Source organism: Dendrobates tinctorius, unplaced genomic scaffold, assembly GCF_039654945.1.
Source record: "Dendrobates tinctorius isolate UK_male_01 unplaced genomic scaffold, ASM3965494v1 ptg000103l, whole genome shotgun sequence".
Classification (NCBI taxonomy): domain Eukaryota; kingdom Metazoa; phylum Chordata; class Amphibia; order Anura; family Dendrobatidae; genus Dendrobates; species Dendrobates tinctorius.
The window spans coordinates 47,851,994-47,879,472 of NW_027361771.1; the positions used below are offsets into that span (position 1 = coordinate 47,851,994).

Below are 27,479 nucleotides of genomic sequence, written 5' to 3' on the forward strand. Positions count from 1 at the left end.
TATATACACTAGCTGAAGAGCCCGGCGTTGCCTGGGCATAGTAACCAACTGTGGTTAGTTATAACAAATTATAATGATTATATTGCACATAAAAACCGTGCATCTAATCCTATCCTGTGAGATACTGACTGCTGAGCCGTGTATCTAATCCTATCCTGTGTGATACTGACTGCTGAGCCGTGTATCTAATCCTATCCTGTGTGATACTGGGCTCCCCCTGCAGTCTGTGTCAGAGGGTGGTCTGTGTTGGCACGGTAATAAATTGTGTTATTTCCAGCTTTACAGAAGGACGATAACACCATAGAAATGATAAGAATAATAGGCCTCAGTTACCACAACTGTCTACAAAGAAAACTGTTGCTGATAGCAACCAATCACAGCTCATTTTTCATCTTTTAAACCGCTCTGGGACAACGTGGCGAGTTTTGAGTGGCGACTTTTGTGTTTCGACTTTTCTGTGGCGAGGTTGGTGTATGTGTGGTGAAATGTGTGCTGAGGGTGGTATATGTGGTGAAGGACGTGATAGAGTGTGGCGCATTTTGTGTGTGTGTGTTCATATCCCCGTGTGTGGTGAGTATTCCATGTCAGGGCTCCACCTTAGCAACTGTACGGTATATACTCTTTGGCGCCATCGCTCTCATTCTTTAAGTCCCCCTTGTTCACATCTGGCAGCTGTCAATTTGCCTCCAACACTTTTCCTTTCACGTTTCCCCATTATGTAGATAGGGGCAAAGTTGTTTGGTGAATTGGAGCGCGCGGGGTTAAAATTTTGCCTCACAACATAGCCTATGACGCTCTCGCGGTCCAGATGTGTGACTGTGCCAAATTTTGTGGCTGTAGCAGCAACGGTGCGGTAGCCAATCCCGGACATACACACACACACACACACACACATACATACATACATACATACATACATACATACATACATACATACATACATACATACATACACACACACACATTGAGCTTTATATATTAGATATATTTTATGTGTGTATGTATGTGTGTGTATGTATGTGTGTATGTGTGTATATATATATATATATATATATATATATACACACACTGTGGCATGAGTAAGAATTGTAAATAATTGATGGGAGAAATATGTCTCAGAGATGGATTGTCTCCGTAATGTAAGGCATAATAGATATTGCTATATTGCTGTTTTGCAAGGACCTGTTGTGAGGTTACAGTCACATGACCAGTCAGCTGCTGGGTTCGTGGGTGTGGCTGCACCCTTATAATGTAGACTGCTCCTGAACCAGGGAGCTGTAGGTGGGGAGGACTAAGCCTCCCGTTTGTACTGAAGCTCCAGGTCTGAGCCTGAGTTAACGGACATTTCTGTTAGCCTTTAGCTTAGGCAAATGCAATTTTCTTTGATACATGCTGCTTGATGGGTTTATGATGCAATAAACCGCATGAACTTTAAAGAAACGGGCCTCCTGATTGTCTCCCGCTGCACCTGAGCAAGTAGAATCCCTACAATATATATATGCCTTGCGAAAGTATTCGACCCCCTGGAACTTTTCAGCCTTTTCCCACATATCATGCTTCAAACATAAAGATACGAAATGTAAATTTTTGGTGAAGAATCAGCAACAAGTGGGACACAATTGTAAAGTTGAACAAAATTTACTAGTTATTTCAAATTTTTGTGCAAATTCAAAAACTTAAAAGTGGGGAGTGCAATATTATTAGGCCCGTTTAATTAATACTTTGTTGCACCACCTTTTGCTGCGATTACAGCTGCAAGTCGCTTGGGGTATGTCTCTATCAGTTTTGTACATCGAGAGACTGAAATTCTTGCCCATTCTTCCTTGACAAACAGCTCGAGCTCAGTGAGGTTTGATGGAGATCGTTTGTGAACAGCAGTTTTCAGCTCTTTCCACAGATTCTCGACTGGATTCAGGTCTGGACTTTGACTTGGCCATTCTAACACCTGGATACATTTAATTGTTAACCATTCCATTGTAGATTTAGCTGTATGTTTGGGATCATTGTCTTGTTGGAAGACAAATCTCCGTCCCAGTCTCAGGTCTTTTGCAGACTCTCAACAGGTTTTCCTCAAGAATGGTCCTGTATTTGGCTCCATCCATCTTCCCATCAATTTTAACCATCTTCCCTGTCCCAGCTGAAGAAAAGCAGGCCCAAACCATGATGCTGCCACCACCATGTTTGACAGTGGTGATGGCATGTTGTCTTTAAGCCAAAGATCTCGTTTGGCATTATTGCCAAAAATTTCGATTTTGGTTTAATATGACCAGAGCACCTTCTTCCACATGTTTGTTGTGTCTCCCAGGTGGCTTGTTGCAAACTTTAAAGGACACTTTTTATGGATATCTTTGAGAAATGGCTTTCTTCTTGCCATTCTTCCATAAAGGCCAAATTTGTGCAGTGTACGACTGATTGTTGTCCTATGGACAGACTGTCCCACCTCAGCTGTAGATCTCTGCAGTTCTTCCAGAGTGATCATGAGCCTCTTGGCTGCATCTCTGATCAGCCTTCTCCTTGCTTGAGGTGAAAGTTTAGAGGGACAGCCGGGTCTTGGTAGATTTGCAGTGGTATGATACTCCTTCCATTTCAATATGATCGCTTGCACAGTGCTCCTAGGGATGTTTAAAGTTTTGGAAATCATTTTGTATCAAAATCCAGCTTTAAACTTCACCACAACAGTATCACGGACCTGCCTGTTGTGTTCCTTGGTCTTCCTGATGCTCTCTGTGGTTCAAACAGAACCCTGAGACTATCACAGAGCAGGTGCATTTATACTTGATTACACACAGGTGGGTTATATTTATCATCATTAATCGTTTAGGACAACATTGAATCATCTAGAGCTCCACAATGAACTTCTGGAGGGAGTTTGCTGCACTGAAAGTAAAGGGGCCGAATAATATTGCATGCCCCACTTTTCAGTTTTTGCATTTCCACAAAAATTTAAAATAACCAATAAATTTTGTTCAACTTCACAAATGTGTTCCACTTGTTGTTGATTCTTCACCAAAAATTTACATTTGGTATTCCAGGGGTCCGAATACTTTTGCAAGGCACTGTGTGTGTGTGTATATAATATATATATTGTGAGGTAGCGCTGTAATTCAAGCAAGGGATACTCGCTCAGCAGCCACAAAATCAGATCCGGCACAGGTTTTCCATAAAATCATAACAGTCCATGCGGTTTATTCAGCAGCATAAACCCATAACAGCAACATAAAGTTCACTTAACAGCATAGCGTCCATGACAGAGTTCAGCTCTGTTACCCTGTAGTCATACAGGTTATGCATACACAGGCTTTCTAGCCTCAGCTATCTCACCCACGTCAGGGTAACCTCATGGTTCCTTCATCATGCTGCAGACGTCCATTCTCTCCTAGGAATCAGGCACGTGCAGCCATTCAACACAGCGTTCCTTGCTGTCAGGAAGACAGCCCCATCTCAGCGGGACCTTCCACACTGGACCAACCGGGTCCCAGCATTCACCACATGTGACCTACCCTGGCCACCTTATATGGTCCGTAGCCACGCCCACCGGGTCACATGGCTATGACCTCATCACAGGTCCTTGAACCATTCACACACTTTTATCACAACGTTATCAAACACACCCCCTGGGTGGGTTTGTAGGTAACTGGGGCCGCCCGTCTCCCCAGTTACCTGGAGACTTCTCCCTGACACGTTGAAACAACACCTCAGCAATATCATTGCTGATCAACACACACACATAAGTCTCCATCTCAAGGCCACCCACCTTGAGATACATAACGGTCCTTCAGGATTCTGCCACTCATCCTCTCTCTTGGGACATCGACACAGCCCCCCTAGTGGACACAGTGGTCACTACACCAATATATATATATACACTAGATGTGTGCCTGATGCTATCGCATCGGGAGGGCTGTAACTTCACAATGGGGGCAGCTTTGTGGTGCTGGGGGTGGCGGCCCACCCACTTCCGTGCAGTCACAACCGGCAGGAAAGACTGTTTTGCGGCCTGTGCTGGAGGCGGTGTGTGGTACCACCAGAGGGTAGCCTCACCCATTCTCCAGCACAGGCCTCAAGCTGCGGTCTTTCCTGCCGGATGTGGGTGGGCAGGCAGCGGCAGGATCCGGCGCGTGTAGTCAGGCAGTGGGTCCTGGCGGGGGTCCGGCGGCGGCATCCCTCTCATTACTCCCCCCTCATTACACCCTCTCATTATACCCGCTTTATTACACCCCTCTTGTTATACCCCCTTCTTTCACCCCTTTCACAGCCTCATGATCTCAGCGGCGGCTGGGATCCAAGCAGTGGCTGGGATCGCAGCGGCGGTCAGGATCGCAGCGGCAGCCTGGATCCGAGCGTCAGCTGGGATCCCAGGGGCGGTTGGGATCGCAGCGGTAGCAGCGGCGTTCGGGATCGCAGCTGCCTCCTGGATCCGGGCGGCATCACTTGGGTGTACCAAAATGGCAGTCGGCGTACTTCCGGTGCGGCGCAGTGGATTGTGGGATTCGGGGACATCCAGACTGAAGTGGATGACAGACAATTTAAGACAATTATATATATTGTGGCAGGGCTAAGGGTTGTATAATTGATGGGAGATGTGTCTTATAAATGGCTTGTCTCCATAATGAAAGGCATAACAAATATTGGTGTATTATTATTATTTTGAAGGACCTGTGGTGAGGTCACAGTCATGTGACCAGTCAGCTGCTGGGTTCGTGGGTGTGGCTACACCCTTATAATGTGGCCTGCTCATGAACAAGGCAGTTGTATGTGAGGTGGGTATGCACCTCCTGTGAGTGCTGAGGCTCGCGGACTGAGCCTGAAGGAAAGGACATTTTGATGTTATTTTGTCGCCTGAACTGAAGGTTGTTTATTTTGGTGACATGCTGGATGGTTTATGACGTAATGAACTTCAAGGGAACCTGCCTCCTGACTGTCTCCCGTCCCACCTAAGCGAGTATAATACTTACAATTGGTGCTAGACGTGCGGGCAGAGTTCCCAGCAGAGACGTGAGACCGTTGCTGCATGTCCTGGGTAAAGTTTTCAGCGAGGCAGCAAGCTCTACCCGGAATAATGAGGGACCTGCTGAAACACCTGGTCCAGGCCCAGACACAGCAACAGGAGGCCAACAGGCTGTTCTTACAGCAGCTCCAGCAGAGCCAGCAGGAGCAGCGGCAGCTGATGCAGCTTCTGGCAACCGCCATCCAGGAGGGCAGGACGAGCGCCCCAACCCCAGGTCCGGATGATGCCACCCACGTCACGAAGGCGGTAAGATACGCATTGCAAAAAGTGACCCCTGAGGATGATGTGGAGGCCTTCCTGACGGTGTTTGAGAGGGTGGCTGAGAGGGAAAACTTCAGCCAGAGCGGTGGGCAGAGGTACTGGCCCCATACCTAACGGGGGAGCCCCAGAAGGCGTACTTTGACCTGACTGTACAAGACGCCAGAGAGTATCCCAAATTAAAAGCGGAAATTCTCGCACGCTTGGGGGTAACAATGACTACCAGGGCACAGCGACTTCATCGCTGGGCCTATCACCGGGACAAACCGCCGCGCTCCCAAATGTCCGACCTGCTGCACCTGGTCCAGAAATGGCTGCAGCCAGAGTCGTCTTCCCCGGCACAGATGGTAGAGCGAGTGGTGATGGATCGGTTTGTGCATTCTCTGCCGAGAACCCTACAGACTTGGGTGGCCCAGGGTGATCCCCAAAATGCCGATGAACTGGTTGGGCTGGTCGAGAGATACCAGGGGATGGAAGGTTCCTTGGGGAAGCAGCCCATTCTGTATTGGGGGACCCAGCAGGGGGCGGAGTCCCAAAAAGGGGTGGTGCGTCCAAGGTCAAAAGGGGCGGGGGAGGCGGTGCCCAAGGTCCCCTCGAGTGATATTATTTGCTGGAAGTGTCACAGGTCAGGACATATAGCTGCCTGTTTTTCCCAGACCACCGAGCAGATGGACTGCAGCATGGGACGCCGTAGTTCATACTACGCATATCCAGCTTGCAGTGTGAATTCGCCACCTAACGAGGGGCCACAAGCGTGTCCCGTGAAGGTGAACGGGTGAGCAGCAATGGCACTTCTAGACTCCGGGAGCTTGGTGACCCTTGTGAGGGCCAGTTTTCCTCTCAACATACTCCCGGGTAAAAAGATTGGCGTTTGCATACATGGCGATGCAAAGGACTACCCTATGGCTAGTGTGAAGATTGGAACGGCGCATGGCACCGAGTCGCATGAAGTTGGCGTTGTTCGAGATTTGTTGCATCCTTTAAGTATTGGCCGGGATTTCTGTCTGTTTTGGGATCTGTGGGGGACGAATTCTGAGTGTGCTAGCAAGAGCAGGGAGCCAATCCACCCCAATGAGGTATCGCCACCACCAGAGGCAGACGGGTTTCCTTTATGTGTCTTTGTTGGGGATGAAGAGGAAGGGTCCCCTGTACCTGACATCCCGGAGTTAGGGGTGGCCGGGGAGAATTTGGGGACTGCCCAACATAGGGACCCCACGCTGAGGGAAGCCTTTAACAATGTCACCGTCATTAATGGGGTTGCACAAGAGCCGGGAGCAGACACAAGGTTTCCCTATGTTATGTTGAGTGGGGAATTGTTGTACCGGGTCACGAAAATAAGGGAGGAGGTGGTAGAGCAGTTAATAGTACCAGGCCCCTATAGACGGAAAGTGTTAGACATGGCCCATTCACATATCTTGGGGGGACACCTGGGGGTGGAAAAAACGCAGGAACGAATTGTACAGAGGTTCTATTGGCCTGGGTGTCACCGGGAAATGGCAAACTATAGCAGGTCCTGCCTGACATGTCAGTTAACTGCCCCCACATCTCATTTTCGGAACCCTCTTGTGCCACTGCCCATTATTGAGGTGCCATTTGAGAGAATTGCCAAGGACTTGGTCGGTCCCTTAGTTAAATCAGCTCTGGGCCATCAGTTTATATTAGTCATCCTGGACTATGCCACACGCTATCCTGAGGCCATTCCCCTGAGAAACTCCTCCGCGAAGAGTATAGCCCGCGAGCTGGTCCATGTGTTTTCCCGGACGGGTTTGCCGAAGGAGATCCTGACCGACCAGGGGACACCTTTTATGAGCAAGGTGATGAGGGAATTGTGCAGAGTCTTGCAAATTTCCCAGTTGAGGACTTCAGTGTACCATCCACAGTCAGATGGCCTTGTTGAGAGGTTTAACAAGACACTGAAGAGCATGCTAAGAAAAGTCATAGAGAAAGATGGTAGAGACTGGGATTGTCTCTTACCGTATTTGCTGTTTTCTATCCGTGAAGTCCCCCAGGCCTCCACGGGGTTCTCGCCCTTCGCGCTTCTGTACGGCCGACATCCGCGAGGTCTCCTAGATATAGCCAAGGAAACCTGGGAAGCAGAAGTCACTCCCCACAGAAGCGTCATTGAGCATGTGGCACTGATGCAGCAGAGGGTTGCGAAGGTGATGCCCATTGTTAAAGAACATCTCCGCCAGGCACTAGAGGCTCAGGCCAGGGTCTACAACTGATCAGCCAGAGTGAGGCAGTTCAATCCGGGAGACCGAGTTCTCTTGCTAATCCAGACGGTGGAGAGTAAGTTCTTGGCCAAGTGGCAAGGGCCATATGAGGTGATGGAGAAGATGGGAGACATAAACTACAAGATCCACCAACCCAGAAGACGGAAGCCATACCAGGTTTACGATGTCAACCTCATCAAGCCGTGGCAAGATAGAGAGCCAGCGGTAACTCCATGCTTGCTAGGCAACCTAGAAGGAGAGGTTGGAGCAGTTACCATAGCGGAGACACTATCGAAGGCCCAGAAACAGCAGTGCCGGGAGTTACTCCAGAAAAACAGGGACCTGTTTTCAGAGTTGCCAGGGTGCACGAAGGTGGTGGAGCACGAAGTTCTGACCGAGCCACATGTGCGGGTGAACGTGAAACCGTATCGTATTCCTGAGGCCCGGCGAGATGTAATCTCCAAGGAGGTGCAGCATATGTTGAAGCTCGGGGTCATTGAGGAATCCAAGAGCGGCTGGTCGAGCCCAATTGTCCTGGTCCCAAAACCTGTTGGTGAATGGAGGTTCTGTAACGATTACCGGAAGCTGAATGAGGTCTCCAAGTTCGACGCTTTTCCCATGCCACACGTTGATGAGCTCATCGAGAGACTTGGACCTGTCAGGTACATAACCACCTTAGATCTGACAAAGGGATACTGGCAGATCCCTATGGCACAGGAAGCCAAGGAGAAGACGGCATTTTCCACACCAGACGGGTGCTTCCAGTATGTCCGGATGTCGTTTGGCCTGCAGGGAGCTCCGGCAACATTCCAGAGGGCTATGGATAGAATCCTTGCGCCTCATAAACTATACGCTGCCGCGTACCTGGATGATATCGTCATCTTTACCCCGGACTGGGAGACTCACCTGGAAAAGGTTCAAGCAGTGTTTGATGCGCTAAGAGAGGCGGGGTTTACAATAAACCCAAAGAAGTGTGCTTTGGGTAAAGAAGAAGCCAAGTACCTCGGATATGTAGTGGGGCGTGGCGAGATCAAACCTCAAATTAATAAAGTGGAGGCGATTCAAACATGGCCGAGGCCTCTGTCAAAGAAGCAAGTTAAAGCCTTCCTGGGGATTGGGATATTACAGGAGGTTCATCCCAAACTTCGCCACAATGGCTGCACCTCTAACTGATCTGCTTAAGGGGACAAAGTCAGTGATGGTCAGCTGGTCCGAAGAAGCAGAGTCAGCCTTCCAAGAAATGAAGGGAGCTCTTTGCAAGCAACCCGTTTTGGTGGCCCCAGACTTTAAACGTGAATTTGTCCTCCAGACAGATGCCTCAGATGTCGGGGTAGGAGCAGTCCTTTCCCAAGAGATACGTGGGGAGGAGCATCCTGTTCTCTACTTGAGTAGGAAGTTGACTTCTTGTGAAAGAAATTACTCAGTTGTAGAGAAGGAGTGTTTGGCCATAAAATGGGCAGTGGATACATTACGGTACTACCTGGTGGGACGGAAGTTTAGATTAATATCCGACCATGCCCCACTCAGGTGGATGAGGGAAACAAAGGGTAAGAATGCTAGGGTCACCCGCTGGTTCTTAGCCCTACAAGACTTCAGCTTCCATGTAGAGCATAGGGCCGGGAAGCTACATGGGAATGCAGATGCCCACCTCCAGAATCCCTTGCCTGGTAGGTGAAAGTGCCAAGCCCCATGGCTTTAGGCAGAACGGGGAGGTATGTGGCAGGGCTAAGGGTCGTGTAATCGATGGGAGATGTCTCATAAATGGCTTGTCTCCATAATGTAAGGCATAACAAATATTGCTGTATTATTATTTTGAAGGGCCTGTGGTGAGGTCACAGTCATGTGACCAGTCAGATGCTGGGTTCGTGGGTGTGGCTACACCCTTATAATGTGGCCTGCTCATGAACAAGGCAGCTGTATGTGAGGGGGGGGGGTATACACCTCCTGTGTGCGCTGAGGCTCGCGGACTGAGCCTGAAGGAAAGGACATTTTGATGTTATTTTGTCGCCTGAACTGAAGGCTGTTTATTTTGGTGACATGCTGTTTGGTTTATGACGTAATAAACCGCATGAACTTCAAGGGAACCTGCCCCCCTGACTGTCTCCCGTCGCACCTAAGTGAGTAGATCCCTAATATACAGTTGTGGCCAAAAGTATTGACACCCCTGCAATTTTGTCAGATAATACTCAGTTTCTTCCTGAAAATTATTGCAAACACAAATTCTTTGGTATCATTATCTTCATTTAATTTGTCTTAAATGAAAAAACACAAAAAGAATTTTCTTAAAGCCAAATTGGATATAATTCCACACCAAACATAAAAAAGAGGGTGGACAAAAGTATTGGCACTGTTCAAAAAATCATGTGATGCTTCTCTAATTTGTGTAATTAACAGCACCTGTAACTTACCTGTGGTACCTAACAGGTGTTGGCAATAACTAAATCACACTTGCAGCCAGTTGACATGGATTAAAGTTGACTCAACCTCTGTCCTGTGTCCTTGTGTGTACCACATTGAGCATGGAGAAAAGAAAGAAGACCAAAGAACTGTCTGAGGACTTGAGAAACCAAATTGTGAGGAAGCATGAGCAATCTCAAGGCTACAAGTCCATCTCCAAAGACCTGAATGTTTCTGTGTCTACCGTGCGCAGTGTCATCAAGAAGTTTAAAGACCATGGCACTGTGGCTAACCTCCCTAGATGTGGACGGAAAAGAAAAATTGACAAGAGATTTCAACGCAAGATTGTGCGGATGTTGGATAAAGAACCTCGACTAACATCCAAACAAGTTCAAGCTGCCCTGCAGTCCAAGGGTACAACAGTGTCAACCCGTACTATCCGTCGGCGTCTGAATGAAAAGGGACTGTATGGTAGGAGACCCAGGAAGACCCCACTTCTTACCCCGAGACATAAAAAATCCAGGCTGAAGTTTGCCAAAACTTACTTGAAAAAGCCTAAAACGTTTTGGATGAATGTTCTCTGGTCAGATGAGACAAAAGTAGAGCTTTTTGGGCAAAGGCATCAACATAGAGTTTACAGGAGAAAAATGGAGGCATTCAAAGAAAAGAACACGGTCCCTACAGTCAAACATGGTGGAGGTTCCCTGATGTTTTGGGGTTGCTTTGCTGCCTCTTGCACTGGACTGCTTGACCGTATGCATGGCATTATGAAGTCTGAAGACTACCAACAAATTTTACAGCATAATGTAGGGCCCAGTGTGAGAAAGCTGGGTCTCCCTCAGAGGTCATGGGTCTTCCAGCAGGACAATGACCCAAAACACACTTCAAAAAGCACTAGAAAATGGTTTGAGAGAAAGCACTGGAGACTTCTAAGGTGGCCAGCAATGAGACCTGAATCCCATAGAACACCTGTGGAGAGATCTAAAAATGGCAGTTTGGAGAAGGCACCCTTCTAATATAAGGGACCTGGAGCAGTTTGCCAAAGAAGAATGGTCTAAAATTCCAGCAGAGCATTGTAAGAAACTCATTGATGGTTACCGGAAGCGGTTGGTCGCAGTTATTTTGGCAAAAGGTTGTGCAACCAAGTATTAGGCTGAGGGTGCCAATACTTTTGTCTGGCTCATTTTTGGAGTTTTGTGTGAAATGATCAATGTTTTGCTTTTTGCTTCATTCTCTTTTGTGTTTTTTCATTTAAGACAAATTAAATGAAGATAATACCAAAGAATTTGTGTTTGCAATCATTTTCAGGAAGAAACTGAGTATTATCTGACAGAATTGCAGGGGTGTCAATACTTTTGGCCACAACGGTAATATATAATATATATACACATGAAATATAATTTATACGTCCATTTTATATATACATATTTATATAGTGTGTGTTTATATGTGTGATATATGTGTATGTATTCTGTGTGTATATATTTAGTGTTTTGTCAGTGTGATTTTACAAAAGCCGATAAATGAATTATCACCTATTCTACTTTGTACCTCGCTATGAAATATAAAGATATATATGTGTATGTGTCGCACCGATTTTTTTTTTTTTTAAATATATATATATATATATATATATATATATATATATATATATATATATATATATATATATACACATACCTATTCTATGTGTATACATGTATTATATCTTTTGTATTCTAACATGTCAGTATGATTTTACTGTAGCCGCATATGGCTTTTCATCTATCTATCTAATATAAATACGTGTGTGTGTGTCATTGACATGTATATATCTATGTATTCTATGTGTATATATCTATTATTTTCTGAGCTGTCAGTGTGATTTTAGAATAGCCGCATATGAATTGCCGGCTTTTCGCATGGTCCGATTGCTGTCCGATTTTTTTTTTTTTTTTTATTATTATTATTTCTCAGTCCGATTTCAGCTGAGAAAAAAAATCGCAAATGAGAAGTCACCTATTGAATAACATTGGTCCAAGTGCAATCCGATTTTTTATCGGATTGCACTTGTCCGTTTTTATCTCCAGTGAGTATGAGCCCTGAAGGTGATGTCCAAACCTCCAAAATAGAAAATCAGAAAAAAACAGGCAGCACTCCAAAAATTTAAAATTAAAAACCTTGGCTTTACTGATCCATTAGCAGCAACGTTTCGGCAGACTTCTCTGCCTTTCTCAAGCCATGCTTTTAACCTAAAGGGGTTCTCCGTGAATAGTTGTTAACCGAATCTATATATATAATCGCCAGTTGGGACTTCCGGGCGCTGACGCAAAATCCCATTAGGCACTGTGGCAGCGTCACTAGCGCAGGCGCAGTTTGTGGCCGTAAGGCCACGAACTGCTCCTGCGCAAGTGACATTCACGTCACAGCTATTCTCGCGCTTGCGCAGTAACAGCCACAACTGCGCGCTCACGACACTGCTGTGTCTGCGCTTGCGTGGGGAATAGCGGTGACGTCTGTTTTACTTGTGCAGCCGCAGTAACAGCTTAACGGCCACGAACTGCGCTTGCGCAAGTGACAGATTTAAGTCACCGATATTCCCAGTAACAGCCATAACTGTGCGGTGTACCCGTGCATGCTTACTTATGATTTTTGAAGAAACCGTGCACAAGGGGTGAAAGAGGTCAAATGACCCAACACATACAATACAAAAATGCAGAGGGATGATATAGAACAGATTTGTTGGAAAGCGCAAACGGTATGAGACATGTCTGCTGCTCCTGTCAGCACCACTAAGCATACACAGATGTTAATTTCACCGCACTCCCGATGCGATAGCGTCGGGCCTATTTCTAGTATTTAATATAAGGAAAACTTTGCGCACAACATATAGCGGGATAGCTTCTCCTTCAGCGTGTCCTTATCTCTGATGAAAGGCCTTCTTATTAGACTGAAACGTCCCACATGCATTTATTTAGATTGCTGAAATTAAAAACCCTTCTTTACAATTTTATGTCAGTATGTCATTATAAGTAAATTCATAAGCACATTAGCATTAGTGATGAGCGAGTATGCTCGTTACTCGAGATTTCCGAGCATGCTCGGGTGTTCTTCGAGTAGTTTGGGCGTGCTTGCAGATTTAGTTTGTGTCTCCACAGCTGCATGATTTGTGGTGGCTAGACAGCCTGAATACATGTGAGGAATGTCTGTTTGTTAGGAAATCTCCACATGTATTCAGGCTGTCTAGCAGCCGCAAATCATGCAGCTGCGGCGACACAAACTAAATCTCCAAGCACATTCAAATTCTCGCAGATCACCCGAGCATGCTCAGTGAATCTCGAGTAACATATCACAATTGTTTTATCTTGAAAGGTAATCACAATAGAATTAAAATAGCTGTCACCTTGTTACATTGACAGAAATGTGTCCTAGAATGTTAGGATATGTACTTGGGAGCATGTGCAGTAGGAAGCTTATCCCTTCCAATGGATATTTGAATGTAATACTGGAGACTGTCAGGGTTTGAGGTAAGAAGAATATGCAAATTGCCTCTTCAGAGAGAACGAGGACTTTAACTCTATAGCGCCACCTGTTAGTAGTAGTGATCCTACAAGTCACAATCGACTCTTTATCGAGTCTTGCAGTATGACTTGGGATAAAAGCCAAATCAGAATCTCAATTTGAAGACACGGTGTTTTAGGCTATTGGCCCTCGTCAGTGCAAAGTATGAGAACTGATTTGGCTTGGTGAGAGACCTCAGTCCAGAGCCTAAGGGGTAACATTTCTCCTTCTGGAGAGTGACATACCAGCGCTGGCTTGTCAAGGTAAGGAGGCTTATTTGCCATGCATGAGGTAAGAGGCAGTTCACACTGCTGTCCACCCTGTCCATCTGATTTATTACTGGAGATACCAGTGGGGATGAGGTGAGAAGAGGCTGGTCACACTGCTGTCCAAACCATTTTGTCTGATTTAATATTGGTGATACCAGAGGTGCTGAGGTAAGAAGAGGCTGCTCACTGCTGTCCACCCTGACTTTATAATCTAATACTGGAAATACCAGGGATAATGAGGTGTGAAGAGGCAGCTCACATTACTATCTACACCATCTGTCTGATATAATACAGGAGATGCCAGTGGTCCTGAGGTCCATCTGATTTAATACTAGAAGTCCATGGCATAGGGAAGGTGGATGGGGGGGGATGGGGCATATCCAGGGTGGGGGCCATAGAAGTCCATGGCATATCATAGTTCTCTTTCTCGCAGTCTATGACATTCGCTCACATATTGTGCTGCTATCTCCACTGCTCTCACTTCTTCCCCCAGCAGGATATATGTTTTCTCTTCCTCCTTCATGGTGATGAAATCCTGGAAGAGTTGTGAGAGTCTCCTGAAGTGAGTGTCCCTCACTGCTGAGTATTTGGAGCAGTGTAGCAGGAAGTGGGTCTCATCCTCCAGGGCCTCCTGGTCACAGTGTTGGCACAGTCTTTCCTCCTTGGGCTTGTAGCTCTGCCTGTGTCGGCCGACCTCGATGGCCAGACTGTAGGCACTGAGTCTATATCGGCTCAGGATCTTGCGGTCTCTGGGTCCGGGAGTTTCTCCAGATATGGGGCCAGTCTGTAGTCTCTCTGTAGACTCTGGTATATGGTCAGTTTCTGTGAGCTGATGATGTCGTTCTTCCAATCACTTACGTACCTCTCCTGGCCATTCATCTACCATCTTCCTGATTCCGACTTTTGTCAGGTTGTTGTGATTGGTGTTCTGGTCAGGTTGGGTTTGGGTAGGCTGTTCCAAGGGTCCTGGTTTTTCTGTTTCCCCTACATGTGTCAGGGCTTTATGGTGATGGGAGCTTGGATTGCTCCTACGTAGGTGAGCCCGGAATGACAGTGCCCTCTTTAGAACCGTTAGGTGTAGAGGGAATCTGCCCAGCTCGGCCCGGCAAGCACTGTTGGAGGTGCTCCGATGGACTTGGAGAAGGTGCTTGCAGAATTCCATGTGGAATATTTCTATTGGGCTGGAATCCCACCTTGACCAGTCTGGGTAGGTGTGAGGGCCCCAGACTTCGCTGCCATACAGGAGGATTGGGGCGATGATAGTCAAAGATTTTTAACCAGACCCTCACTGGTGGCTTCAGATGGTAGAGTTTCCTTTGGATGGCATAGAAGGTTTTGCTGGCCTTGTCTTTCAGGGTCTCTATGGCTTGTTTGAAGCTCCCTGACCGGTGAATCTCTAGGCCCAGGTAGATATATTTGTCCGTTCCTGTAAGGGCGCAGTTGTTGAGGACAAATAAAGGGTGCTGGTCTGATTTTCTCTTTCTCTTCTGGAACACCATGATGTTGGTTTTCTTTAGGTTGACCGGAAGTGCCCAGGTGGAGCTGAATTTCTCTAAGATTTTCAGGTTTTCTTGGAGTCCTTTCTCGGTTGGTGACAGAAGCAGCAGGTCATCTGCGTATCATCTCTTCCCGGATTTCATCACCATGAAGGAGCAAGAGAAAACATATATCCTGCTGGGGGAAGAAGTGAGAGCAGTGGAGATAGCAGCGCAATATGTGAGCGAATGTCATAGACTGCGAGAAAGAGAACTATGATATGCCATGGACTTCTATGGCCCCCACCCTGGATATGCCCCATGCCCCCCATTCACCTTCCCTATGCCATGGACTTCTATAGCCCCCATCCTGGATCTGCCCCCATCACCCCATCCACCTTCACTATGCCATGAACTTCTATAGCCACCATCCTGGATCTGCACCCACCCACCTTCCCAACATCCCTACAGTCCCTATCCCTACTCCCAGTGGCGGATTATAATGAGGTCAATTTGGGCAGTTGCCCCGGGCCCAGTGGGGTTAAGGGGCCCACAGCCCAGGCCAGTAAATTGCCCCATTATAATCCGCCACCGCGCAGGGCCGGATTATAGGCAGGGCAGGCGGGGCTTCAGCCCCGGGGCCCCCACCACAAGAGCCTCTAAGGGGGCCCCCACCACATTCCTGCTGGCTGCTGCAATGGCACTCCATCTTCTCCCCACCTAAAAGTGAGTGACCGTGGGGGCGGCATTATGTGCTCTGCTACCAGCAGCATCTACAAGTAGCCTGAACGCTGATGCTGCTGGTAGCGTGCAAAGGCTTGTGATGAGATCACAGGAGGGAAGGTGTCAGGGCCCCGATCATGTGACCCCTGTCTCCTCCCCTCCTGTGACCTCATCACAGGTCCTGTGCGCACAGCACAGAGAGCAGCCATGTATGTGGAGTGCGGCTCTGCGGGTGGAGGTAGGTGCTGGAGGCTCCATTATTCTCTATGTGGAGTGCGGCTCTGCGGGTGGAGGTCGGTGCTGGAGGCCCCATTATTCTCTGTGTGGAGTGTGGCTCTGCGGGTGGAGGTCGGTGCTGGAGGCCCCATTATTCTCTATGTGGAGTGCGGCTCTGCGGGTGGAGGTCGGTGCCGGAGGCTCCATTATTCTCTGTGTGGAGTGTGGCTCTGCGGGTGGAGGTCGGTGCTGGAGGCCCCATTATTCTCTATGTGGAGTGCGGCTCTGCGGGTGGAGGTAGGTGCTGGAGGCCCCATTATTCTCTATGTGGAGTGCGGGTGGAGGTCGGTGCCGGAGGCTCCATTATTCTCTATGTGGAGTGTGGCTCTGTGGGTGGAGGTCGGTGCTGGAGGTTCCATTATTCTCTATGTGGAGTGCGGCTCTGCGGGTGGAGGTCGGTGCTGGAGGCCCCATTATCCTCTTTGTGGAGTGGGGCTCTGCGGGTGGAGGTCGGTGCTGGAGGCCCCATTATTCTCTATGTGGAGTGCGGGTGGAGGTCGCTGCCGGAGGCTCCATTATTCTCTATGTGGAGTGCGGCTCTGCGGGTGGAGGTAGGTGCTGGAGGCCCCATTATTCTCTATGTGGAGTGCGGGTGGAGGTCGGTGCCGGAGGCTCCATTATTCTCTATGTGGAGTGCGGGTGGAGGTCGGTGCTGGAGGCTCCATTATTCTCTATGTGGAGTGCGGCTCTGCGGGTGGAGGTCGGTGCTGGAGGCCCCATTATTCTCTATGTGGAGTGAGGCTCTGCGGGTGGAGGTCGGTGCTGGCGGCCCCATTATTCTCTATGTGGAGTGTGGCTCTGCGGGTGGAGGTCGGTGCCGGAGGCTCCATTATTCTCTATGTGGAGTGTGGCTCTGCGGGTGGAGGTCGGTGCTGGAGGCCCCATTATTCTCTATGTGGAGTGCGGCTCTGCGGGTGGAGGTAGGTGCTGGAGGCCCCATTATTCTCTATGTGGAGTGCGGGTGGAGGTCGGTGCCGGAGGCTCCATTATTCTCTATGTGGAGTGTGGCTCTGCGGGTGGAGGTCGGTGCTGGAGGCCCCATTATTCTCTATGTGGAGTGAGGCTCTGCGGGTGGAGGTCGGTGCTGGAGGCTCCATTATTCTCTATGTGGAGTGCGGCTCTGCGGGTGGAGGTCGGTGCTGGAGGCTCCATTATTCTCTATGTGGAGTGCGGGTGGAGGTCGGTGCTGGAGGCTCCATTATTCTCTATGTGGAGTGTGGCTCTGCGGGTGGAGGTCGGTGCTGGAGGCTCCATTATTCTCTATGTGGAGTGCGGCTCTGCGGGTGGAGGTCGGTGCCGGAGGCTCCATTATTCTCTATGTGGAGTGTGGCTCTGCGGGTGGAGGTCGGTGCTGGAGGCCCCATTATTCTCTATGAGGAATGCGGCTCTGCGGGTGGAGGTCGGTGCTGGAGGCTCCATTATTCTCTATGTGGAGTGCGGCTCTGCGGGTGGAGGTCGGTGCTGGAGGCTCCATTATTCTCTATGTGGAGTGCGGCTCTGCGGGTGGAGGTCGGTGCTGGAGGCCCCATTATTCTCTATGTAGAGTGTGGCTCTGCGGGTGGAGGTCGGTGCTGGAGGCCCCATTATTCTCTATGTAGAGTGTGGCTCTACGATTCGTGACCCCCGTCACGTGACGAGGGGGGCCCACAGAGTCTGAACTGCCCGGGCCCTGGCTACCCTTAATCCACCCCTGCCTACTCCCTTTTGTACACTTGCTTTGGCAAAACTAATGTGTATTTAGTCCTGCCAATAAAGCTTCTTTGAATTTGAATTTACTGGAGATACCAGTGGGGATGAGATGAGAAGAGGCTGGTCACACTACTGTCCACCCCCATCTGTCTGATCTAATACTGGAGATACCAGTGGGGATGAGGTGAGAAGTGGCTGGTCACACTGCTACTCACCCTGTCTGTCTGAACTAATACTGGATATACCAGGGATGCTAATGTGAGAAGTGGCAGCTCACACTAGTATCTGACCTATCTATCTGATCTAATACTGGAGATACCAAGGAGGCTGAGGTAAGAAGATGCTGCTCTCACTGCTGTCCACCCCTGACTTTCTGATCTAATACTGGAGATTCCATGGGTGCTAAGGTAAGAAGATTGTGCTCACACTGCTGTCCTCCATAACTTTCTGATCTAATACTCTAGATATATATGTTATCTCCAGGTCAGTTCATTAGAGATTCCTATTGCACATGCTCACAGGCACCTGTCCTCACGTTCTAGCACAGGTTTCTATCAGTAACCAGGTGGTGTGCATTTTAATTATCACGATAATGCCCCTAGACAAAACTATGGGGATTCGCTAATTTTAAATAAATTCCTAAATAATTTTATAAAAATATTCAGAATTGAGAGTCCTCAGTGGTTGATACCTTTTTAATGGCTAACTGAAAAGATGGTAACAAATTGCAAGCTTTCGAGACTACTCAGGTCTCTTCTTCAGGCAAAGATTAGTACAAAATCTGAAGAATCACATATTTATGCACAACACAGCATAGAAAAAATGTGATAGATATGAAAAGTGACAAGAAGCAGAACTATCAATATGGGGGAGTGATAGACAGTTATGGCCATAAATATTGGACCATTTCATAGATAAGAAGTGGGAGTTTAATTGTCCTCTGATTGGGGCAGGTTCTGTGTTGTGATGCCCCTACAAGATCTTAGGAGCAAATTCCTTAATTGATGTAAAAAGACATAAATCCATGCGACAACATTCATTCCTGCACTGAAAGTGTCAAAGGTCGTCATGAGCTTGTACTCCCAAACTTTTCTGTCTCTCTGAGATGTGAAGTTACCTTTCAATACCAGTAATTTCGTGTCCATGGTGCAGTGATCAGGCATACAAAAATGTTTGGCCACAGGTAGATCCATTCTTTTTTCTCATTGTGTGGCGATGAGAATTCATCCTTGTTCTCAGTTTTTGCCCGGTTTCCCCCACATACAGACCCCCATTTTGGACATTTAGTACAAATAATTAATTTTAATGACATCTCCTTTAGGTTTTTTATTTTCAATTTCAACAGAAACCCTGTAACCAGTTCAAGACCAGGCCATGATCCCCCCTCCACCCTCATTCCTGATCAGGTAAATTTCCAGTTGATTTTGTATATACGATTTTAAGAGCTCTAAATTTTTTTTCCTTCAAATGATGTATGCCTTTCAAATGACCCTTGTTAAGTGATTCAAACCGTAGCCTTTCCTAAACACGTCAGGACTGGCTGCAGTCTGAAGAAATGCAGCGCCCGAGTATCATAAGCAAATATACGGGAGCTGCCGGAGAAGTACGTAACATGAGAAGAAATTATCTCTTCGATTGACTGAGCACGGATGGCTGAGACTGAAAATAAAGAATCTTTTGCGCTTGGTCAGTCGAGTTGATTTTTTATTTTTGTGTGTATCTTTTTTTTCCTGCAATCGGTACTACAATTTTGTTCATTTTCTGCAACAATTATTTTAATATATTGGACACTCTTTTTACATAGACTGTGTGTGGTGCTAGTAAATAGCTGTTTGGATTAGCTACAGCAATTTTTTTTTTTTCTTCATTTGATTCCATTTTACTTCACACATTGTGCCCCAGATGAGTTTATTGAAAACCTTCAAAAATGTGTGTGTACGGTGTGACGGTCACGGCTTCTGGCGGCAGAGCAGAGCTGATCTAGTTCTTTTAGAACCCAGAAGCTTCTGCTCCCTCCACCATTACTGCTGGGTCCAGAAGCGGAAGCGTTGTTTGCACTACCTATCCTATAATCCCTGCGATTAGGAAGGCAGGGATGGTAATAAACCATTTCTTCCCGTCTATGGGGAGTCTGGCTGTGTTTAACAGCGAGCTTCTCGCTCCCGCATCTGCTTACTCTGCAATTTAAAATGTCACTGTATAGAAAAATGCAGACACTGCAAATGTTTTAATTCTTAGATTGGTCTGCTTTTGTCGCCCTTAGTATCTTTTAAGTACACCAAATAGGACAGTTAAATATGATTTACATGGATTATTATATATTTTTTTTGTGTGTTAGGGATTGTGCACATATATAGTTATGGCCAGGAATATTTGGACAGTGACACAAGTTTTGTCATTTTAGCTGGTTACCAAAATCTATTCAAGATGCAAACACTGTATGGGCTTAAAGTGCAGACTCTTAGCTTTTGGCCGGGGTCAGACTTGCGAGAGACTCGGATGAGTCTCGCACGTCAATACCCGGCACTGCCCCCGGCACTTGGGTCTGGAGCATTCAGCTGCATGTATTTCTATGCAGCTGAACGTTCCGATCCAAGTGCCGGCAGCTGTGCCAAGTATTGACTTGCGAGACTCATCCGAGTTTCTTGCAAATCTGACCCCGGCCTTCGTTTGAGGGTATTGACGTCCTATTTGGGAGTAAGGGTTTAAGACTTACAACTCGTTAATATGTAGCTGCCTTTTTTTAAATGGACCAAAAGTAATTGGACAACTATCTCAAAACTTCTTTAATGGGCTGCATGAGCTATTCCTTTGTTAATGCATCAACAATTAAGAAAGTAAAAAGTCAGCAGCTGATTCAAGGTGTGGGTTTGCATTTGGATGCTGTTGCTGTAAACCCACAACATGCGGTCAAGGAGCTATCAATGAAAGAGAAGCATACCATCATTAGGCTGAAAAAAAAAATTCTTCAGAGAGCAAGCAGAAATGTTAGAAGTGGCCAAATCAACAGTTTGGTACATACTGCAAAAAAATTGTGGACTGGTGAGCTTGAGAACTCCAAAAAGGCCTGGACGTCCACAGAAGACAATGGTGGTGGATGTTTGCAGAATCCTTTCCATGGTGAAGGAAAACCCCTTCACAACCTCCACTCAAGTGAACAACACTCTTCAGAAAGTGGATGTTTCAGTATCGAAGTCTACCATAAAGAGAAGACTTCATGAGAACAAATACAGAGTGTTTACCACAAGGTGCAAACCATTAATCAGCCTTACAAATAGAAAGGCCAGATTAGACTTTGCCAAAAATAAACCTCCAAAGAAACAAGCCCAGTTCCGGAAAAACATTCTTTGGACAGATGAAATTAAGATCAACCTGTACCAGAATGATGGGAAGAAGATGGGTATGAAGAAGGCTTGGATTGGCTCATGATCCAATGCACATCACATCCTCTGAAAAAAGATAGTGGAGGCAGTGTGATGGCATGCATGGCTTCCAATGGCACTGGGTAACAATTATGCATTGGTTATATAGTGCTATCATATTACACAATGCTTTACGGACATGATGGCTATCCCTAATGGGGCTCACAATCTAAATTACTTATGTCTGGAGGGAAGGAGGAGACCAGAGAGCCCAGGCAAACACAGGCAGAACATATAATCTCCTTGCATATGTTGTCCTTGGTGGGGTTTTAATCCAGGACCCTAGTGTTGCAAAGCAACAGAACTGCCCACTAGTGTTAATTGATGATGTGACTGAAGCAGCCAGGTGAATTCTGAAGTGTACAGGGCTATACTTTCTGCTCAGATTCAACAAAGTGCAGCAAGGTTGATTGGATGGCACTTTACAGTACAGATGGGCAATGACCAAAAACATACTGCAAAAGCAATCCAGGAGTTTAAAGCAAAGAAGTGGAATTTTCTGCCATGGCTGAGTCAATCACCAGATCTCAGCCCCATTCAGCATGGATTTCACATGTTTAAGACTAAACTTAGGGCAGAAAGACCCATAAACAAGCAACAACTGAAGTTAGCTGAAGTAAAGGTCTGGGAAAGCATCACAAAGGAAGGGAACCCAGCGTTTGGTGATGTCCATGGCTTCCAGACTTCAGGCAGTCATTGCCTGCAGAGGATTCTCTACTGAGTGTTAAAAATGAACATCTTATTTTATAGTAAAGTTAATTTGCCCAATTACTTTTGAGCCCCTGAAAGGAAGAGGCTTTGTATAAAAATGGTTGTAATTTCTAAACATTTCACAGGATATTTTTGTTCAACTCCTTTAACCTCTTGGCGACCGCCGATACGCCTTTTAACGGCGGTAATTAAGGGTACTAAAACCACAGCGCCGCTAATTCACGGCGCTGTGGAGAAAGTGAATAGCGCCCACCAGTATCGGATTTTCGCCGGGGTCTCAGCTGCCGGGGGTAGCCGAGACCCCAGAGAACATGGATCGGTCGGTTTTTACCGACCCCGCTTTTGCGATCACCGTTATTAACCCGTTATTAAACGGTGACCGGAAAAAAAAAAAGCCGCGATTGTTTAATTAAATTTCTCTTTCCTCTGATGTGATCGCACATCAGAGGAGAGAGAAAGAGGGTCCCCGGTACCTCTCCGTGGTCCTCTGTCCCCTCCTGGTGGTCCTGCGTCCCGCCGACGTCCTCCGGTAGGCGCCGCCATCTTGGATCCGGGGAAAATGGCGGGCGCATGCACAGTACGCCCGCCGGGAATCTGCCGGCTCCGGGTGGCAGATTCCATTCATTCATTTTGATCATGATGATAAACTATCATCGTGATCAAAATAAACAAAATAGTACATAATCCCTCCGTTTATCACCCCCTTAGTTAGGCCAACATAACGAAATAAAGAAAATATATTTTTTTTCAGTTTTCCATTAGGGTTAGGGTTGGGATAGGGTTAGGGTTGGGCTAGGGTTGGGCTAGGGTTAGGGTTGGGCTAGGGTTAGGGTTGGACTAGGGTTGGGTTAGGGTTAGGGCTCGGGTTAGGGCTAGAGTTCGAATTGGGGTTAGGGCGAACTAGGATTAGGGTTAGAATTAGGATTAGGGTTGGGATTAAGGTTAGGGTTAGGATTAGGGTTAGGGGTGTGTTGGGGTTAGGGTTGGAGCAAGAATTGAGGGGTTTCCACTGTTTACCAACTTTGGGGGTCTAAAAATTGGGTCTAAAAAAATCACTCTTGCGGAAATAAAAAAGACTTTATTTTCACGGCTCTACGTTATAAACTTCTGTGAAGCACTTGAAGGTTCAAAGTGCTCCCAACACATCTAGATAAGTTCCTTAATGGGTCTAGTTTCCAAAATGGGGTCACTTGTTGGAGGTTTCCACTGTTTAGGCACATTAAGGGCTCTCCGAACGCAACATGGCATCCGATCTCAATTCCAGCCAATTCTGCGTTGAAAAAGTCAAACGGCGCTCCATCCCTTGCGAGCTCTGCCGTGTGCTGAAAAAGGGGTTTACATATGGGGTATCGGCGTATTCAGGAGAAATTGTACAACAAGTTTTGTGGTTGATTTTCTCTTTTAACACTTGTGAAAATAAAAAAAATTGGTTCTGAAGTAAATTTTTTGCAAAAAAAAGTTAAATGTTAATTTTTTCCTTCCACATTGCTTTAGTTCCTGTGAAGCACGTAAAGGGTTAATAAACTTCTTGAATATGGTTTTGAGCACCTTGAGGAGTCTAGTTTTTAGAATGGTGCCACTTTTGGGTATTTTCTGTCATGTACACCCCTCAAAATGACTTTAAATATGATGTAAGTAGACATGTGGGAAATGTTATTTATTAAGATATAAATAAGATTTAAGGGCATAAAAATTTAAAGTTTTAAAATTGCAAAATTTTCAAAATTTTCGCCATATTTCCGTTTTTTTCATAAATATCAAAGAAATTTTACCACTAACATGAAGTACAATATGTCATGAAAAAACAGCCTCAGAATCAGCGGGATCCATTAAAGCGTTCCAGAGTTATAACCTCATAAAGGGATAGTGGTCAGAATTGTAAAAATTAGCCCGGTCATTAAGCTGCAAACTGGCTCTGTCGCTAGGGGTTAAGTAAACCTGAAAGTCTCCACTTCAGTTACATCCCAGTTGTTTCATTTTAAATGAAAAAAAGTCTCATAAAGAGCCCAAACCACAAAGATTCTGTCACTGGCCAAATATTTCTGGATTAAAACTGTATGTATATTTAATATTTTATACCGTGCATTTTAAAGTGTTACACTTGCAAAATAAAACTTTTTCGAGAAATAATTTTTCTTAAGTAATCTAATGTACAATGCGATCTGCTGATTTTGGCACCGCTTTAAAAAGGTTTTCCTCTGTTTTTTAATATTGATGCCTTATCCTCATAGATCATCAATATCAGATTGATCTTGGTACCGAACCCCCACCAATCAGCTGGTTGCAGAGACCAGTAGCAAGCATTGAATGTAGTGGAGCGCCACCGCTCTGTCACACTGTTTAGTGGCCTCTGCTAGGAACTTCACAAAACAGTGTGACTGAGCTGGGGTGTTCACTACATGCACTGCTTACTTCTGGTCTTTGCAACCAGCCGATTTGTTTTGGTGTCAGGTGGTCGATCCCCACTGTTGTGATTTTGATAATTCAAAAGATAGGTTATCAGTATCAAAGTGATGGAAAATCCTTTTTATGGCACATCTTTATGTATTGGTCTCTACCTAAATAATAAAGGCCATACAGTATTGATGATAGCACCACAGCCCCTTTTATTGTTCTGAGAGTTGGACCCTCATTGATCAGTGATGGCCTATCCTAAGAATTTATTTCCAAAAATTAAAAACAAGCAGTGTTTTCATGGGACAAACTTCCCAAAGACAGGAGAGCATGTCTGGAGAAATCCTGTAGGAGGGCATCATTGAACAGGTAATACTAAGTGCATACTGTGTCTGAGATTATCATGTAAGATAAGAGTCTTCTGGCAGATAAACTTACTGATATCTATACACTTTACACATTAAACTTGCATGTATTAAAACAATACAGTGGGGGAAATGAGTATTTGATCTCTTGTTGATTTTGTAAGTTTGCCTACTGACAAAGAATTGAACAGTCTATAATTTTAAGGGTAGGTTAATTTTAACATTTGAGAAATAGAATAACAAAAATAAAATCCAGAAAATCACATTGTATAAATTATATAAATGTATTTGCATTTTGCAGTGAGAAATAAGTATTTGATCCCTCTGGCAAACAAGACAAAAACTTGGTGGCAAAACCCTTGTTGGAAGCACAGCAGTCAGACTTTTTTTGTAGTTGATGTTGAGGTTTGCGCACATGTCAGGAGGAATTTTGGTCCACTCCTCTTTGCAGATCATCACTTAGCAACTCGGAGCTGCAACTCCCTCCATAAATTTTCTATGGGATTAAGGTCTGGAGACTGGCTAGGCCACTCCATAACATTAATGTGCTTCTTTTTAAGCCACTCCTTTGTTGCCTTGGCAGTATGTTTTGGGTCATTGTCTTGCTGGAAAACTCAGCCATGACCCATTTTTTAATGCCCTGGTGGAGGGAAGGAGGTTGTCACTCAGGATTTTACGGTACATGGCTCCATCCATTCTCCCATTGGTGCGGTGAAGTAGTCTTGTACCCTTAGCAGAGAAACACTCCTAAAACATAATGTTTCCACCTCCATGCTTGACAGTGGGAACAGTGTTCTTTGGGTAATAGGCTGCATTTCTCTTCCTCCAAACACGGCGAGTTAATGCCAAAGAGCTCAATTTTTGTCTCCTCTGACCACAGCACCTTCTCCCAATCACTCACAGAATCATCCAGGTGTTTACTGTCAAACTTCAGACGGGCATGGCATGCACATGTGCCTTCTTGAGCAGGGGGACCTTGCAGGCACTCTAGGATTTTTTTTACAGCGTAATGTGTTACCAATGGTTTTCTTGGTGACTGTGGTCCCAGCTGCCTTGAGATAAATAGCAAGTTCCCCCTGTGTAGTTTTAGGCCGATATCTCACCTTCCTCATGATCAAAAAAACAAAATTTGTTTTTTTCGTAATCAGTGGGTAAACCACTTTTTTTCACTGAACACTGGTGGAAGTATGAATTTAGTAATCTATTATTATTAAAACATTTTTAGATAGATATAGAGATATTACATATATTATATATTATAATCGGTGTTCGTGTATCTTTTTCCTCATGATCAAGTCTACCCCACAAGGTGAGATTTTGCATGGTGCCCCAGATTGATGTCGATTGACAGTCATTTTGTATTTCTTCCATTTTCTTACTATTGCAACAACAGTTGTCTCCTTTTCACCCAGCGTCTCACTTATGGTTTTGTAGCCCATTCCAGCTTTGTGCAGGTGTATGATCTTTTCCCTGAAATCCTTAAAGAGCTCTTTTGGTCTTGCCCATGTTGTAAAGGTTAGAGTCTGACTGCTTAATTGAGTTTGTGAACAGGAGTCTTTTATAAAGAAGACTATGTAAGACAGCTGTCTTTAAAGGGAATCTGTCACCCTATTTTTCGCCTATCAGCTGCCGGCACCGAAATCAGGGGCTTATCTACAGCATTCTGTAATGCAACAGGGCAGAGCAGTGCACCTGCGCAGGAGCCGCGACGGGAAGGAAAGAAGAGGACGGCATCGTATGACGATGGGAGGCGCCGGACCAGACCGTGACACCCATCAGACCAAGACCAGACCCGAACGCCCCTGGGTGAGTATAATTTAACTCATTTTTCTTTCAGGTTACATCGGGTGGGTGGGGTGCGGGGGCTCATCTACAGCATTACAGAATGCTGTAGATAAGCCCCTGATGTCGGTGCCGGCAGCTGATAGGGGAAAAATAGGGTGACAGATTCGATTTAATGCAGGTAACGAGTTGTTTAGGAGCGTCTAACTGGTCTTTAGGAGCCAGAACTCTAAGGCTATGTGCACACGCGGCGGATTCACCCGCAGACTTGTATCTGCGGATCCACATATAAAACCACAGGCAAAATGACCTGCGGTTTTACCTGTAGATTGGCCAGCGGTTTTCCCCTGCAATTTGACACCTGGACAATGGAATAGGTGGCAAACCGCAGTGGAATCCGCAGAAAGAATTGACATGTCAATTCTTTCTGCGGATTCAAAACCGCAGCTTTTCCGCAATTGAAAAACCGCAGCATGTGCACTGCGGACTGTAAATCATATAGACTTACATTGTACTGTACACTGTCTGCAGAACTGCTGCAGATCCGCAGAGGCCAAATCCGCCGCAGCATGTGCACTGCGGATTGTAAATCATATAGACTTACATTGTACTGTACACTGCAGAACTGCTGCAGATCCGCAGAGGCCAAATCCGCCGCAGCATGTGCACTGCGGATTGTAAATCATATAGACTTACATTGTACTGTACACTGCAGAACTGCTGCAGATCTGCAGAGGCCAAATCCGCCGCAGCATGTGCACTGCGGATTGTAAATCATATAGACTTACATTGTACTGTACACTGCAGAACTGCTGCAGATCCGCAGAGGCCAAATCCGCCTCAGCATGTGCATATAGCCTTAATGGTTGGTAGGGGATTAAATACTTATTTCTCACTACAAAATGCAAATACATTTATATAATTTATACAATGTGATTTTCTGGATTTTACTTTTGA

The 27,479-nt window shown here is 46.1% G+C and overlaps 1 protein-coding gene across 7 annotated transcripts in view; it reads left to right on the plus strand.

Annotated features, from left to right (window-relative positions):
- LOC141100151 (uncharacterized) overlaps positions 1–27,479 on the plus strand; it is an 80,799-nt gene that overhangs the window by 14,797 nt on the left and 38,523 nt on the right. For 2 of the 7 annotated variants that reach the window (XM_073588419.1, XM_073588420.1), the window contains exons 2-3: positions 19,194–19,254; positions 19,364–19,534. The exons of 2 other annotated variants lie outside the window; for them this stretch is intronic. In XM_073588419.1, the coding sequence (XP_073444520.1) occupies positions 19,498–19,534 (37 nt within the window). In that variant the 5' untranslated portion in view covers positions 19,194–19,254; positions 19,364–19,497. The remainder of the gene's footprint in view (positions 1–19,193; positions 19,255–19,363; positions 19,535–27,479) is intronic. 3 more of the 7 variants (XM_073588423.1, XM_073588422.1, XM_073588421.1) reach the window with 2 other exon arrangements.